This window comes from Dromiciops gliroides, chromosome 5 (genome assembly GCF_019393635.1).
Source record: "Dromiciops gliroides isolate mDroGli1 chromosome 5, mDroGli1.pri, whole genome shotgun sequence".
Taxonomy (NCBI): domain Eukaryota; kingdom Metazoa; phylum Chordata; class Mammalia; order Microbiotheria; family Microbiotheriidae; genus Dromiciops; species Dromiciops gliroides.
This window is the reverse complement of record NC_057865.1, coordinates 199,836,778-199,851,102: the sequence shown is the minus strand read 5'-3', so window position 1 is coordinate 199,851,102 and position 14,325 is coordinate 199,836,778. Positions and strand designations below refer to the sequence as shown.

General features: G+C 40.6%; 1 protein-coding gene across 5 annotated transcripts in view; it reads left to right on the top strand.

Annotated features, from left to right (window-relative positions):
- SLC6A12 (solute carrier family 6 member 12) overlaps positions 1-13,608 on the top strand; it is a 37,277-nt gene extending 23,669 nt beyond the window's left edge. For all 5 annotated transcript variants that reach the window (XM_043966146.1, XM_043966142.1, XM_043966143.1 and 2 more), the window contains exons 9-15: positions 156-280; positions 598-710; positions 2,664-2,801; positions 3,126-3,228; positions 7,454-7,554; positions 12,477-12,647; positions 13,165-13,608. In XM_043966146.1, coding sequence (XP_043822081.1) covers positions 156-280; positions 598-710; positions 2,664-2,801; positions 3,126-3,228; positions 7,454-7,554; positions 12,477-12,647; positions 13,165-13,302 — 889 coding nt within the window. In that variant the 3' untranslated portion in view covers positions 13,303-13,608. The remainder of the gene's footprint in view (positions 1-155; positions 281-597; positions 711-2,663; positions 2,802-3,125; positions 3,229-7,453; positions 7,555-12,476; positions 12,648-13,164) is intronic.
- The last annotated feature ends 717 nt before the right edge of the window (positions 13,609-14,325 follow it).

Genomic DNA, 14,325 nt, shown 5'->3' with positions numbered 1-14,325 from the left:
GGAGTTAGGAGAGACTGACCCTATCTCTGTTTCTCCTTTTTCCCCGCCTTTCCTCTTTTCTTTTTCTCCTTCCTTTTTTCCTTCCTTTCATCTCTGTCTCTCCTTATTTCTCTCTTCCTCTGTTCTCTCTCATTTTTGTGGTCTTCTTCTCCCAGGGACTGCATCGCCCTCTGCTTTCTGAATAGTGCGACCAGCTTCATGGCTGGCTTTGTTGTCTTCTCCGTCTTGGGCTTCATGGCTCAGGAACAGGGGGTGCCCATTTCTGAGGTGGCAGAATCAGGTATGTGCCGAAATGTTTTAGGAGATCATATTATAAGGAAGGGTGTGAGTGAGAACATGCACCCTGGATCATCTCCCCTGACCACTTTACCCAGAGTCCCAGACATGGCAAAAGGTACAGTGGGGTTCCTACAGTCCACATCTTGCTTGTGAGGGACTTGGGCCATGAAATTATGTTAATGAACTAATTCCTCATCTCTTGGTTCTGTCCCAGGATCCAGTCCTGGTGTCCACTCATTCACAGTTGGAGAAAGGGATCTCTGGGTGGAGGGTAAAAGTGAGAAGCTCCTCACCCCTGCTCATTGGGATGTTTCACAGGTCCCGGCCTGGCCTTCATTGCATTTCCTAAGGCAGTAACCTTGATGCCCTTATCTCAGCTCTGGTCCTGCCTCTTCTTCATCATGCTGATATTTCTAGGACTGGATAGCCAGGTAAGGGTGTCAGAGACATGCGCCTATTTCTCTCTCCCCCTACTTCTCAGCTCCTTCCTTGTACAGGTGTAATGTGACAAACTCCTGCCACCTTGGGCCTTCTCCCCTCATGGTGCCTGCTTCCTCGACTGCTCTTCTTGCTGGGCCTTGCCATTTAGATGGGTTTCGGAACTGGAAGGATCTTTTTTTTTTTTTTTGGTAAGGCAATTGGGGTTAAGTGACTTGCCCAGCTAGTAAGTGTTAAGTGTCTGAGGCCGGATTTGAACTCAGGTACTCCTGAATCCAGTGCCGGTGCTTTATCCACTGCGCCACCTAGCTGCCCCTGGAAGGATCTTAAAAGTCATTTAGTCCAACTTCTGACTAAGTCCAAAGGAGAAGAGACTTAAATTCACACAAATAATAATTAGCAGAACCAAGATTCAAATCTAGGTCCCCTTACTCCAAAACTAGGGTTCTTCCCCATGCATATGTGTGCTATGATTATCTTTCTGTCTCCTGGACCCTTCCATCAGATGTGCCTGCTGACCAAATTCTCTCTAGATTTGTATTAAGCCTAGTTCCCCTCTCCCTCTAGGTAAGTAGCATGCTTTCTCTGTTCTCTTCCTGAGCCCCTTTTTGATACCTCCTTCTCCTCATGGGTTCTTCCATCCTGTTCCCTTAACCTGGACTTGACAAATGTAGTATTGGCCTAAGGAAAGAAGAAAGGAAGGAAGGGTAAGTAGCTGTTGAAGTGTGTACCCCTCTATATTTCTGTAAAGCATGTAACCCAGGAAGGAGGTACCACCTCCCACCAAAGGACCCCAACCTCGTCTGGGAGGAGACTGACTCCTAAAGGATAAGAATCAGGCTTTTCTCATGCTCTCTGGTTCATTACATGCTCACCTCTGAGTCACAGGGAAATTTTCTTAAAGCTTATCTAGGGTTTACCTTCCTTCCTTCCTTCCTTCCTTCCTTCCTTCCTTCCTTCCTTCCTTCCTTCCTTCCTTCCTTCCTTCCTTCCTTCCTTCCTTCCTTCCTTCCTTCCTTCCTTCCCCCTTCTTTCTCTTTCTCTCTTTCTTTCTTTCTCTCCTTCCCTCTCTCCCTTCCTTCCCTTCCACTCTTCCTCCCTTCTCTCCTTCCTTCTCTCTCTTCTTTCTCATATCCTAAAATGCCCCTAACCTAGTTAAACAGGTTGGCCCAAACTTCCTTGTGGGCTCTCTAGCCCAGGCTCCTTTTTGACTGTCTCTCACAATGCTCTTCTCTTCCAACCACTTCCCATTTTCTTCTTGTCCTCTTTCTCCCTCTTATCCACTTCCTGGGCCAGTGCTTCCAGCCATCTGAGGAGCCACTTTGGAAGGCCAGAGTACAGTGCAATCCTCCCTAGCCAGGCTTAGGTTGGTCTAGATCCAAAAATCTGCAGTCATGCTTGTTTCCGGATTTGTGGTTTGATTTCATGCACATGTGCCCTCCCCTCCCCTGACACAGGAGATAGGTTCATGATTTACTGTAACCAAAAAGCCAAATTAAAAAACCCACCAAAACACGTACAGGCAGAGCTTCTGGTGATGAGCCTTTGTGACCTGAGCCAGCTCGGCCCTGAGATGAGAGATGCTGCCTACCTGAGCCTTTTTGGCTTGCTGGGACCTGTCAGGGCATGACCTCTTTGAGCGTTCAGGGTCCTCTCTGCCATGATGAAACCACGGAGGAAGACATTAGCTCCATCTGCAGGCTTTTCTTCCCAATAATACTTGAATGGCCACTTTTTCAGAATTTGCTTTACCCTGAGCTCCCCCTCCTCAACTGCCCCCATTCCCTCCCACATCTGAGGATGCGTGTGTCAGAGGGAAAGAGGAAGTGGCAGAAGGGGGCCTTCCCCGGGAGGTGGGGTGGGGTAAGGACAGGGGGAAGAGGGGGAATAGCCTGCTCTCACCTTCCCCTCTCCCCTCCCAACCTCCTCCCCTCCCCCACCCACAGTTTGTCTGTGTGGAGTGCCTGGTGACGGCCTCCATGGACATGTTCCCCAGACAGCTACGGAAGCAAGGGAGGCGGGAGCTCCTCATCCTCATTATCGCGGTCATATGCTACTTGATTGGCCTGCTTCTTGTCACCGAGGTAAGAGAGGCAGGTGTGTTGGAGCCCAAGCTGCAGAAGGACTCTAATGAAGCCTCCTCCTGTCCATTTGTAGTCTGGCCCGTGACAAAACAGTGGGGCGGGGCCCTATGCACCTTCTGTCCAGGGCCTGGATCCCTAGGCACTCACCCCAACTTGGTATGAGGAAGAACCTCACAAGAGCCAGGCCCCAAAGTTGCCCAGACGTTTTCTGTGCTCAAAGACCCACTTTCCTATAAGTATATAGGGGTCCCTGGTGGGTTTTCCTATCCCAGGCCCTGGGCATTCTTCCTGGCAAAGAGCTCAGCTTTGCTATTTTCTTCACAGGGTGGAATGTACATTTTCCAGCTGTTTGATTATTACGCCTCCAGTGGCATGTGCCTACTCTTCCTTTCATTTTTCGAGGTGGTCTGCATCAGCTGGGTGTACGGTAAGCATGGGGAATGGAGAGGGGAGAAGAGTGGGTATAGCAGCGGTATGAGATGTGAAATATTTGAGGCCCAGACCAGAGCAGGGTCTTGATGAATTGGCATCCAGCCCCTCTTCTCCCACCAATCGTCATCTAGCAATTCGTAGCTATAGTGATGATGTTTCTCTCATATTTCAAAAACTTCATGATATTGGTACCCCCTCCACTAAAACAACTTCTCCTTTCCTTGGTAGAAAGGTAGAAAGTCTTCATGAGTTTCATGGGAAAAAAAAAAAAAGGAAGCCACCATCTGCCGGTTAAGCTTCTGTGGATGGGTCTCTTTGAATCTAGCCAGGCTGGTCCTCGAATGCCTGGCATGCAGTCTCTTGCTGGGTCTATACCACTCTTGGGAGAACCTGCCAGATACTTCCTTCTGCCAGCACAGCCTTTGAGAACCAAAGTCACAATGAAGCATGAAAGTTTGATAGTTTGGCTGTGTTGAGATAGCACTGCTCTCTTCTACACGGAGATAGGGCTGAAGTCATTATTTACTTTGCTATTAGAGTTGGAAGGAACCTTGGAGATTATTTTATCCAACCTCCCCCAATGCGGGACTGTACATTACAGCATTAGTGTCAAACGCAAATAGAAATTGGGGAGGGGGCCACTAAAGTACAATAGGATCCTTGCATGTAGCATACTGACCTACCAAATCACATGTTAACATTATTTTAATTTGGGGGGGGCGGGGCAATGAAGGTTAAGTGACTTGCCCAGGGTCACACAGCTAGTAAGTGTCAAGTGTCTGAGGCTGGATTTGAACTCAGGTTCTCCTGAATCCAGGGTCAATGCTTTATCCACTGCACCACCTAGCTGCCCCCATGTTAACATTATTGATGTTAGGATATTCTATGCTAGATAGAACATTCTGTCTCTTATTTTAGTTTCCTTTTTTTTCTTTTTCTTTTCTTTCTTTCTTTCTTTTTTTTTTTAGTGAGGCAATTGGGGTTAAGTGACTTGCCCAGGATCATACAGCTAGTAAGTGTTAAGTGTCTGAGGCCAGATTTGAACTCAGGTACTCCTGACTCCAGGGCCGGTGCTCTATTCACTGTACCACCAAGCTGCCTCTCTTATTTTAGTTTCATGTATTTCCCCATTTCTTATTAAATTTGATTGTTTTCTTTAAAAGGAAGACTAATTAAATATTGATAAGAATGGAGGCAAAAGAATTTAACTGTATGAAATTGTCTCTGTGATTTTGATTAAGTATACATAAAGTTTGGGGTAGGGAAACTAGGTAGCACAGTGGATAGAGTGGCAGACGTGGAGTCAGGAACACTCATCTTCCTGAGTTCAAATCTGATCTCAGACACTTATTAACTGTGTGACTCTGGACAAGTCATTTAACCCTGTTTGCCACAGTTCCTCATCTGGAAAATAGCTGGAGAAGGAATTAGCAAACCATTCCAGTGTCTCTGCCGAGAAAACCCCAAATGGAATCATCAAGAATTGGATACAAATGGAAAAACAACTGAACAACAAGGTTAAGAACTGGGGAGCTGGGGGCAGCTAGGTGGCGCAGTGGATAAAGCACTTGCCCTGGATTCAGAAGTACCTGAGTTCAAATCCGGCCTCAGACACTTGATACTTACTGATGTGACCCTGGGCAAGTCACTTAACCCCCATTGCCCTGCAAAAAAACCAAAACAAAACAAAAAAACTTGGGAGCCAAGTACTTAACTAAGGAAACTGAATTAATATTATACAGTAATACCTAGAAATGAGGAAAGGACCTTAGTATGTGACTAGATATTTAATCTTAACAACTCACAACTTTTATAGCACTTTTTAAAAAAAATACTTATTTCCTTCTCCTTTCTATTGAAATGTAAGCTGCATATGGGCAAGCACTGTTGCTTTTGTCTTTGGATCTCTCCTCTAGTATCTGACCCATATTAGTACCTTAACAAAGTCTCAATTTATTGATTGTTATAGATGGAATGACTGAAATATTCTGTGATGAAATTAATCCCTTTAAATGTGAAAATTCACTGATCAAGTTTAGTTTCTATATTGCTACTTATATTACATTTTAATAAAAATATTAATATAATAAAAGGTAGCTTCCTCTAAATTTCCATTGCATGGCAGAATATGCCCAGATTTCCTCTACTTTTCTTCTATGATTTTCAGGACAGAAGGATTACTGGTTTTTTTGTGTGTGTGAGAGGCAATTGAGGTTAAATGACTTGCCCAGGGTCACACAGCTAGTAAGTGTCAAGTGTCTGAGGCCAGATTTGAACTCAGCTCGTCCTGACTCCAGGGTCAGTGCTCTATAGAAGGATTACTTTCTTGGAAATTACTTATCATCCCCCCCCCCCACTTCATCATTCAATTATATATAGTGAAATAAATGTGGAATAGCAGTTTCATTGTTACACATTCCCCCTTTTGAACCTAACCCTTCAGAGACTATTATAAAAGCATATGGAGTTATGCATATGGAAGTATAGAAATAATGTTTATTAAATACAGAGTATTGGTACTTTTTTTTCCTTTGTAAGCTATAGATTCATGATACAGTCTAAAGCAGTCTAATTAGACCATAAACTGAAACATTTCATCTTTTTTAATTGCTTATTTTTAAAACAGCATTCAAGCACTTTAAATTCTCATTTTACTGCTATGCTTTCAACACAGGATTTAAAAAAATTAATTCAAAGCTAGCTTTGAATTCATTTTAACCTTCTCTGAACTACATTTATCTTATCTTTTTTTTTACACAAGAGCTTCTTGAGGGCCATTACAGGTAGAGTAAATACTATGACTAAAAGAAATTTCATTTCATCTAATGTTAAAAAAAATACAAAATGTTTATCATTCTATAGACCAATCTCTATAACATACCTACTTTTGTTTGTCCTGTTTAGCAGTACAAACTAAAATGTGTTCAGCATGAAAATTTTTAAAATTAATTTTGTTCAATATTCCCCAATTACATTTTAATCTCACAATTTTTATATCACTTTTTAAAAAATGCGTATTTTCTTTCCCTTTCTGTTGAAATGTAAGCTGCATATGGGCAAGCACTGTTGCTTTTGTCTTTGGATCTCTAGTCTTGTACCTGACATATAGTGTATCTTAATAATCAATATAGATGGAATGACTGTTAGAATATTCTGTTTTTTAATCTGGTTCAAGCCACACTCTAGGTACCCATTTGATACCTTTGTCCTACATCATCCCTGAGTAATGGTTGTCAAGCCTCTCCTTGGACACATCCATGAGAGCTCACAGCGTCTCTAGGCAAATAGTAGATCACATTATTGTTTTCCCCATCATTAGTGATACTAGCAGGAGCTGACATTTATGTAGCATTTTAAAGTTTGCAAAGATCCTTATGTGAGCTATTTCATTTAAGTCTAATGACAACCTGGTTAGGTAACAACTACAGATTATTAATATCCCCATTTTACAGATGAAGAAACTGAGATTCAGAGAGGTTAACTTCCTCAAGATCACATGGTTAGTTCCCAATGCTGAGCAGAGTGCCTGGAATATAGTAAGCATTTTTAAAAACGCTTATTTAAATTGAATTGAGAGGTGAGACTTGAACTTGTGTCTTCTTAACTCCAAGTCTAGTACTCTCTGCTATGTTCTACTTTTTTATTGAACCTATACTTAATTCTCACACAAAGGGTTCTGACTTGGGACACAGTAGTCACTCAACTTGTTCACAATCATGCTGCTACTTGCTAGCAGAGTTGAGAATAGATTTCCTATTCTTCTGATTTTCAATGCATGACAAACCAGGAGCTCTTTAAAAACAATAGTGATGTTTATATAGGGCTTTAAAGTTTGCAAAGCACTTTTTAAATATACATTATATCTCTTTGACCCTCACCATTTTACAGAGGAGGAAGCCAAGACTATGGGAGGTTAAAGGACTTTCCCATGGGTTCATACATAGTAAGTGTCAGAGGTAAAATTTGAACTTGTATCTCTCGTGACTGCAGGGCTTTATATTACATTGATTCACCTTCACTTTTATAGACCTCCATACCCTCCCCATTTCTTTTTCTTTCAATGATAATTTTAAGAAGACTCTTTCTTCTTCCCTGTTCCTGCCTCCCATCTCCAAATGGGGAGGAACACTGAATCACTGTTACAGTTCCTTTCTAGCATATGGTAGCATCATTCTCTCATTCCCATTCTCTTTCACCTACCTCTATTTCCCCTTTTCCAGGAGCTGACCGTTTCTATGATAATATTGAAGACATGATCGGCTACCGGCCATGGCCACTGGTAAAGATCTGCTGGCTCTTCATAACTCCTGGACTTTGCCTGGTATGTTATACTCCAATCCAGCTACTTTTCTCCCAAATTAGAACTCCTAGGGAAGCAGGGAAAAAGGAAATCTAAATCATATATTTTATTTTCTTTGTCTAGTATGCATATGATAGGTACTTAATTCATGCTTATTTAATTTATTCAGGCCCAATCTTATCACCCTTGCTATCTTATGTATATTTCTCTTTTCACTTGTTTAAATACCTTTGTCTTTACCTCTGTGCCTATCTTTCCCCATCATTCTTTTTTTTTTTTTAGTGAGGCAATTGGGGTTAGGTGACTTGCCCAGGGTCACACAGCTAGTAAGTGTTAAGCGTCTGAGGCCGGATTTGAACTCAGGTCCTCCCGACTCCAGGGCCGGTGCTCTATCCACTGCGCCACCTAGCTGCCCCTCCCCATCATTCTTAAGGTCCTTTTCTCCCCCTTTTTTTTGTATTCTTTGTGACAGGGAAAACTTAGTACTCTGTGTTTCTTGACTTCAAATCTGTCGGATACTCTCTCTCTCTCTCTTCCGCTCCATCCATCCATCCATCCATATATATATACACACACACATATATTATATTATTTTATATACAGTATTACTACATATATATTGCAATGATGGATATATTAATATACATACATGATATGTGTAACTATCGCCTGAATATATTAGCAGGTATACATACATATATAACACATGTGAATATTATACATATTTATACATTTTACTGCTTAGAGGGAGTATTCATTGATAGTTTCCCTTGTTTATTCCTATCCAGGTAAAATCTTCCTTTATTTTATAGTATTCAGAAACAAAATCAATATTTTACAAACAGAAAGTTCAGTTTAGAGTTTTTGATTCATCAAACAGAACAATAGCCAAGTTGGGAGGTCCATTCTTGGAGATGAACTCTTTCTGGAAACCAAAGGTCTTGTCCAGAGTATAACCAAAACCAAGGTAATTTTGTTTGGTTAATAACAGGAACATTCCCTCTATCTTATCTTAGTTACATGTATTTTCTAGTTTCTTCCTAAACTTGATTTTTTTTTAAAAAAAGGAAGACTAATTAGATATTTGATCAGAATGAAGGAAAAAGAATTTCAGTGAGTGAAATTGTTTCCATGGGATTTAGATTAAGTATACATAAGGTTTGGGGACCTTATGTATATTTTAACTAAGGACACTAAATTAATATTATACAAGTGACTTTTAGGAATGGGGTAGGAGAGGGACTTAGTATGCTTCTATGTAGTCAATCTTAATAACTCACATTTTTATAGGACTTTAAGATTTGTAAAGCAAATTCCTCACAAAAGCCTTGTACTTTTACAAGTACTTTTACTATCTTTATAGAGTATACAAATATAACTCCATTACTTAGATAAGGAAAATGAGTCTTAGAGAGACTTATATAGACTTACCAAAGTCCATATAACAAGTAAGTATTGGAGCTGATATGTTCCTGACTCCTAGTATTGCATTCTTTCTACTTTATCCCACTATTTCCCCTTCCCTCATATCTCCTCCATTCCTTATTCCTGTCATTGATGTAAAGTTAAGGACTTACTGATTCTCTTACCCTGCTCTCCAACCCCTACTCCCCTCAAAAGAGATTTACCTCTTCCAATCCCTGTTGGATTTGCCATCTGTTTACAGTTATGTCCGGGAGAGCCTTCCATCTGACTTGTGTTGATCCTTCAAATGCCTTAATAAAGGTCACCTTTGTGGGTGGAGACATTAACATACTTGATGGTAGAATATAATTAGGTACATATCTGCTTGGAAGTAGAATAGACTAAATAACGTCATAAATAATGTTTAAAAATTCAATGATTCTGAATTTATTTATTTATTTTTTGCATTTTGAAGAGAGCTCCAGACTCATTCCCATGCTCAGGCTCTATCCCTCCATATTTCCAAGGTTTCTTGTATTTTAATCTTTGCCATATCTTGGCAGCACAGAAAAGTAGAGGATGGGCAGGGTTGGGACTGAGAATAACAGAGAACCTCCCAAGACTTATCAAAATGGATGACAAATACTCACATTAATGATTCATGTGGGCAAAAATGGTATTACCAGAAGGTACCAAAATGTATTGCCACTGACTATGAAGTCTTGAGCAAGAAACTGAAGACCATACGCATAAAGATTGTATTTTCTTTACTGTTGCCCATTGAAGCCAAGGAATGCAGAAAGAAAAAAAGTTAAATTGGGAAGTGAACAGCTGACCAAGAAGATGGTATCTGAGAATGCAACTTGGATTCCTGGCTCCCAGCTTACAAGGTTGACAGATTCCTGGACAAATACATCTAACACAGGCTATTGACAGACATCTTGTAAATCTAATCAAAAGGGCTTTAACCAAAAAAGGTTGGGAACATGAGAAGACTTCCTACATATATCCCTAAGGTTAGATATTATAAAGAGTAGGCATCAACAAAAATAATGACTGTTGAGAGAATCAGAAATTCACAGGGGATAAAAAAATCAAGAAAGGAACCAACAGTAAAACTCTATATTCTCAAATGTTTCTCCACAAATGCTCCAATTTTAGGCAACAAGCAACAACAACTATATGTCTTACCACAAGGTGACAAATTTGACCTCATAGGTATCATCTCATCCTTAGTGGAATGAAACTCCTGACTGGTCCTTGACTTTTGATAGGTATGCCTAAAATAACTAGGATAAATTAAAAGATGGGAAAGGGGAATAGAGAGGGTAGCTTTGTACAAAAGATGGAAGAAATGTCAGGTAAAATAATGGATATGAGTGTAGCAAGGTCCAGTTGTTTTAGTAAAGCTAAAACTGAGAATGAATTGAGGGAAGAGAACAACAAGCATTTTACGCTATGTTGAGGGAAGGACAAGGATAAAAGATGGGTTAGGACCTTTGCTGGGGATGAATAGGAAAATGATAACTGACAACTGAGATAAAAGCAGAGCTGCTCAATTCTTATTTTGTTTATGCTTTCTCTGCAAAGAATAATGACCTTTGCACGGGAAATAGCATCAAAATGACTAACAGGAAAATGATACTCAAGATAAGTAAGGAGATAGTAAGAGAGCCCTTAGAAGTCCTTGATTAATTCAAATCACTTAGACCAAATGAACTACATGCTCAGGTCCTAAAAGAACTGGCAAATGTTATTGCCCAGCTTCTGTTAATGATATTTGAAAGATCATGGAAAACAGAAGAGGGATGGCATGATTGGAAATGGACAAATGTCCTAGCTTTGAAAAGAAGGAAAGGGAGAGAAGAAAGGAGGAAGGAGAACAGAGCCCACAAATTATATGCCATTGAGCTTGATTTTGGTTCCTGGAAAAACTCTTGAAAGGATCATGAAAGGATTATTACTTGGCCAACATCTAGAAAAGGAAGTGATGATTACAAAGATCCAGTATGTCTTCATCACGGTCATACCAGACTGACTTATTTCCCTTTTTGATAGAATTGCTAAACTAACAGATGAAGGAATCCTATAGATATAATTCACCTAGATTTTATCAAAGCTTAAATTTTTTTATTTGAAGTTAATAGACACAGAAAAAGAGAATGCTTCCAACTATGAGCTAGGATAGAAAGAGAGGATTATATGTGAAACCTGTGAATTACATACAGCTTGTTTTAAATATGTATACATGTATGTGTATATAAATGTACACATATATGTATATACATGTATATATTTATTTCATATATTTCTTTATCTGGTGTGTTACTTTGAAAGTTGTCCTGCTTGTCTGTATTTCCCTCTGGACTTCCTTTTAGGTTTTTTGGTGTATTTTTTTAAAAAATGCTTTGATTTCTTTCTCTTTTTTTGGTAACATTTTTCTAGTTTTCCTCTTTTTCCTAAATCTCCTCACCAAACAAAGAAACAAGATACAATCCTTGTAACCAATAAGCACGGTAAAGCAAAACAAATCCACACATTTCCATGCCCCTAGATATGTCTCATTCTGCATCGTAAGTCCAGGAGGGAGGTAGTGCGCTTCATGATTGGTCCTGTGGAGATGTGGTTGATCATTTTAGTAAAACTTTTTATAAGCTATCTCATACTATTCTTGTGGAGAAAATAGAGAGGTCTAGATTAGAAGATAATACAACCCAATGGATTCAGAACTGATTGAATGGTCAGTAACTGTTAATATCAAAGTAGTTGTTAGTGGTTCAGTGTCAGGATGGCAGGAGGTCTCTCCTGGAGTACTCCAGGGGTCTGTGCTTGATTCCATACTGTTTAATGTTATCAATGACTTGGATGAAAACATGCTTATTGTATTTGCAGATGACCCAAAACTGAGAAAGATAGCTAACACACCAGATGACCGTCAGGCACTAGGCTGAATCTGATAAGACAAAATTCAATAAATAAAGACTTGCACTTGGATATGAAAAGATCAACTTTAAGTATAAGAAGTATGGCTAGAGAACAATTATTCTGAAAAAAACCAAAACATCCTAGGTTTTTTAGTGGACTGCAAGCTCAATATGTGCTTTGGCTACTAATCTTGGGCTGCATGAAGAGAGGTATAGCTTTCAGAAAAAGGGAGGGGATCTTCCCATGGCATTCTGTCTTCATGAGACCACATCTGGAGTAGGGTGCTCAGTTCTGGGCACCATGCCTCCAATAGGACATTGATAAACTAGAGGATACCCAGATAAGGGCATCCAAGGCTACAAATGGTTTGTCCATGACATATGAAGATTGGTTGCAGGAAATGAGCATGTTTGGCCTGGAGAAAATTCAGGGGAGATGTGAGAGTTGATTTCAAGTATTTGAGGAGTTAGCCTGTGAAAAGAGGTATGTTATAATGAGTTCTTTTGTGTATGGGTTGGTCTAGATGGCTTCGGAAGTACAACTCTCAAATGAATGTGAATGGTTTGTCACGGGCCATCCTCCTAACCATTACTGTACCTTCTTCTTTTACCCAGGCCACATTTCTGTTCTCCCTGATCGAGTACACACCGCTCAAATATAATAATGTCTATGTATACCCACCCTGGGGATACTCAATTGGCTGGATGCTGGCACTCTCTTCCATGGTCTGTGTCCCACTCTTCTTCATTATAGCCTTACTGAAGATCCAAGGCTCTTTCAAGAAGGTAAGAGGATAGGAGAAGGAGGTGGAAGATGGGAAAGGTGATAGAAAAGGACTGCGGAGAGGAGTCATACAGGGAACAAAATATGGGACCTGAGAGTTCATGCTAAAAGGATGCTATCATGGTGTAAAACTAAGAGGCACCCTCTGACATATCTCACATTATGAGTGGGGTTCTTTTAGGATGCATTTTGTAAGTAGGGGAGAGAGTCCTACTGGAGGCACTGTGTTGTGAATGTACCTGTGTGCACATGTGTGAAAGAGACTCATTGAAATGCACCATACGGTAAGGGTGAAGACATTTTTCATTGGAATGTACCATAATGTGAATGAATGAGGTGCCAGGTCATTTCCACTTATCTCATGTTCATATATCAGGCAATGGACTGATCTCCACTGATCCAGCAAGTTGTAGGAAGAGAAAGGAGATTTCACTGATCCATTGACTTTTACACCAGACTGGCTGATTTTAAGAATGTTTTCCTCTTTACCCTCCTCCATCTTGTCTGTTTTCTCCACAGCGCTTTCGACAACTTATCTCCCCAGCCTTGGATCTGCCGCAGCCCAAGCAGCGTTCCAATGGTGTTCATAGCCTGGGTTATTCACCTTCTCCGGCTAAAGAGGGACTGATGACTTTGGAGAAGGAGACTCACCTGTAGACTATGCTGGGATCCTGGAGAGATTATTAGGCCAGAAACTTGAAATGAGACTCTCCATTCCCCTCTTATCAGTATTCCCTTATTTATCCCTTTGTCCTAATTCTGCCAAGCAAAAAATGGGAATGCAAATGGTTTCCCTTGTAGCAGGGGCCAAATTCCTATCCTTTCCTCAGGTGGTACAGCTATATTCCTAACTGCTTCTTCTTGTATGGGCATAAATGACTCGGTTAAAGATACCACCACTGGTACATGCCGTATTATGATGGGATGTCTTGTCGGAATACACTATCTTGTGAGGGGAAAAGAGTAAGTTTGCGATTCAGTATGTTATGAAAATTAGAGAGAGGGTTATCTGATTGGAGTATGTCACACACCGAGGGGCCTTTCAATTGCCATATCCCATGCAGTATGGGTTGTGTGTGTAGGGAGGGGGTTCTTGTGGAACACATCTCTGGTGAGAAGATTATAAATGGATTGTACCATGTTGTAAGGGAATTTCAGATGAAAAATGCCACATGCCAATTTGGGGGTCCCACTGAAACATGAAATGATGGGGATAGCATTAGAAAATGTATCCACTGTGTTTCAGTGCTTCCATTAAAATTGGCTGGTAGGCAATCAGGTCTTTAACATTGTCCTAGAAACAGTCTCTCCCTGGAACAGAGGAAATGGAAGGGGAGAAAGGACAGAATCTAGAATCTGGTGGTTTGAACCCCAAGGCTTAATGGAAACTCTTATCCCCAGGTAAGGGGAACTAACCAAAAGGAAAGTTTTTGCCATGTTACTTTTGACTCTCACAAAGGCCTGGATCTCCAGAAGTAACAATTCCTCATTAGTGATCTCCTAGTTCCATGTTCTCATTCCATCAAAAACAGCAGCACCAGGAGGCTGGGTAAGGGGAATATTACCATAGAAAAAACTAGACACCCTACCCCTGCCCTCTTTGGTCTTTCTTTATCCCTGACCTGGACTCATACAAATTATTTTACTTTTGATGAAAGTTTAAAGCAAGACATAGAAATA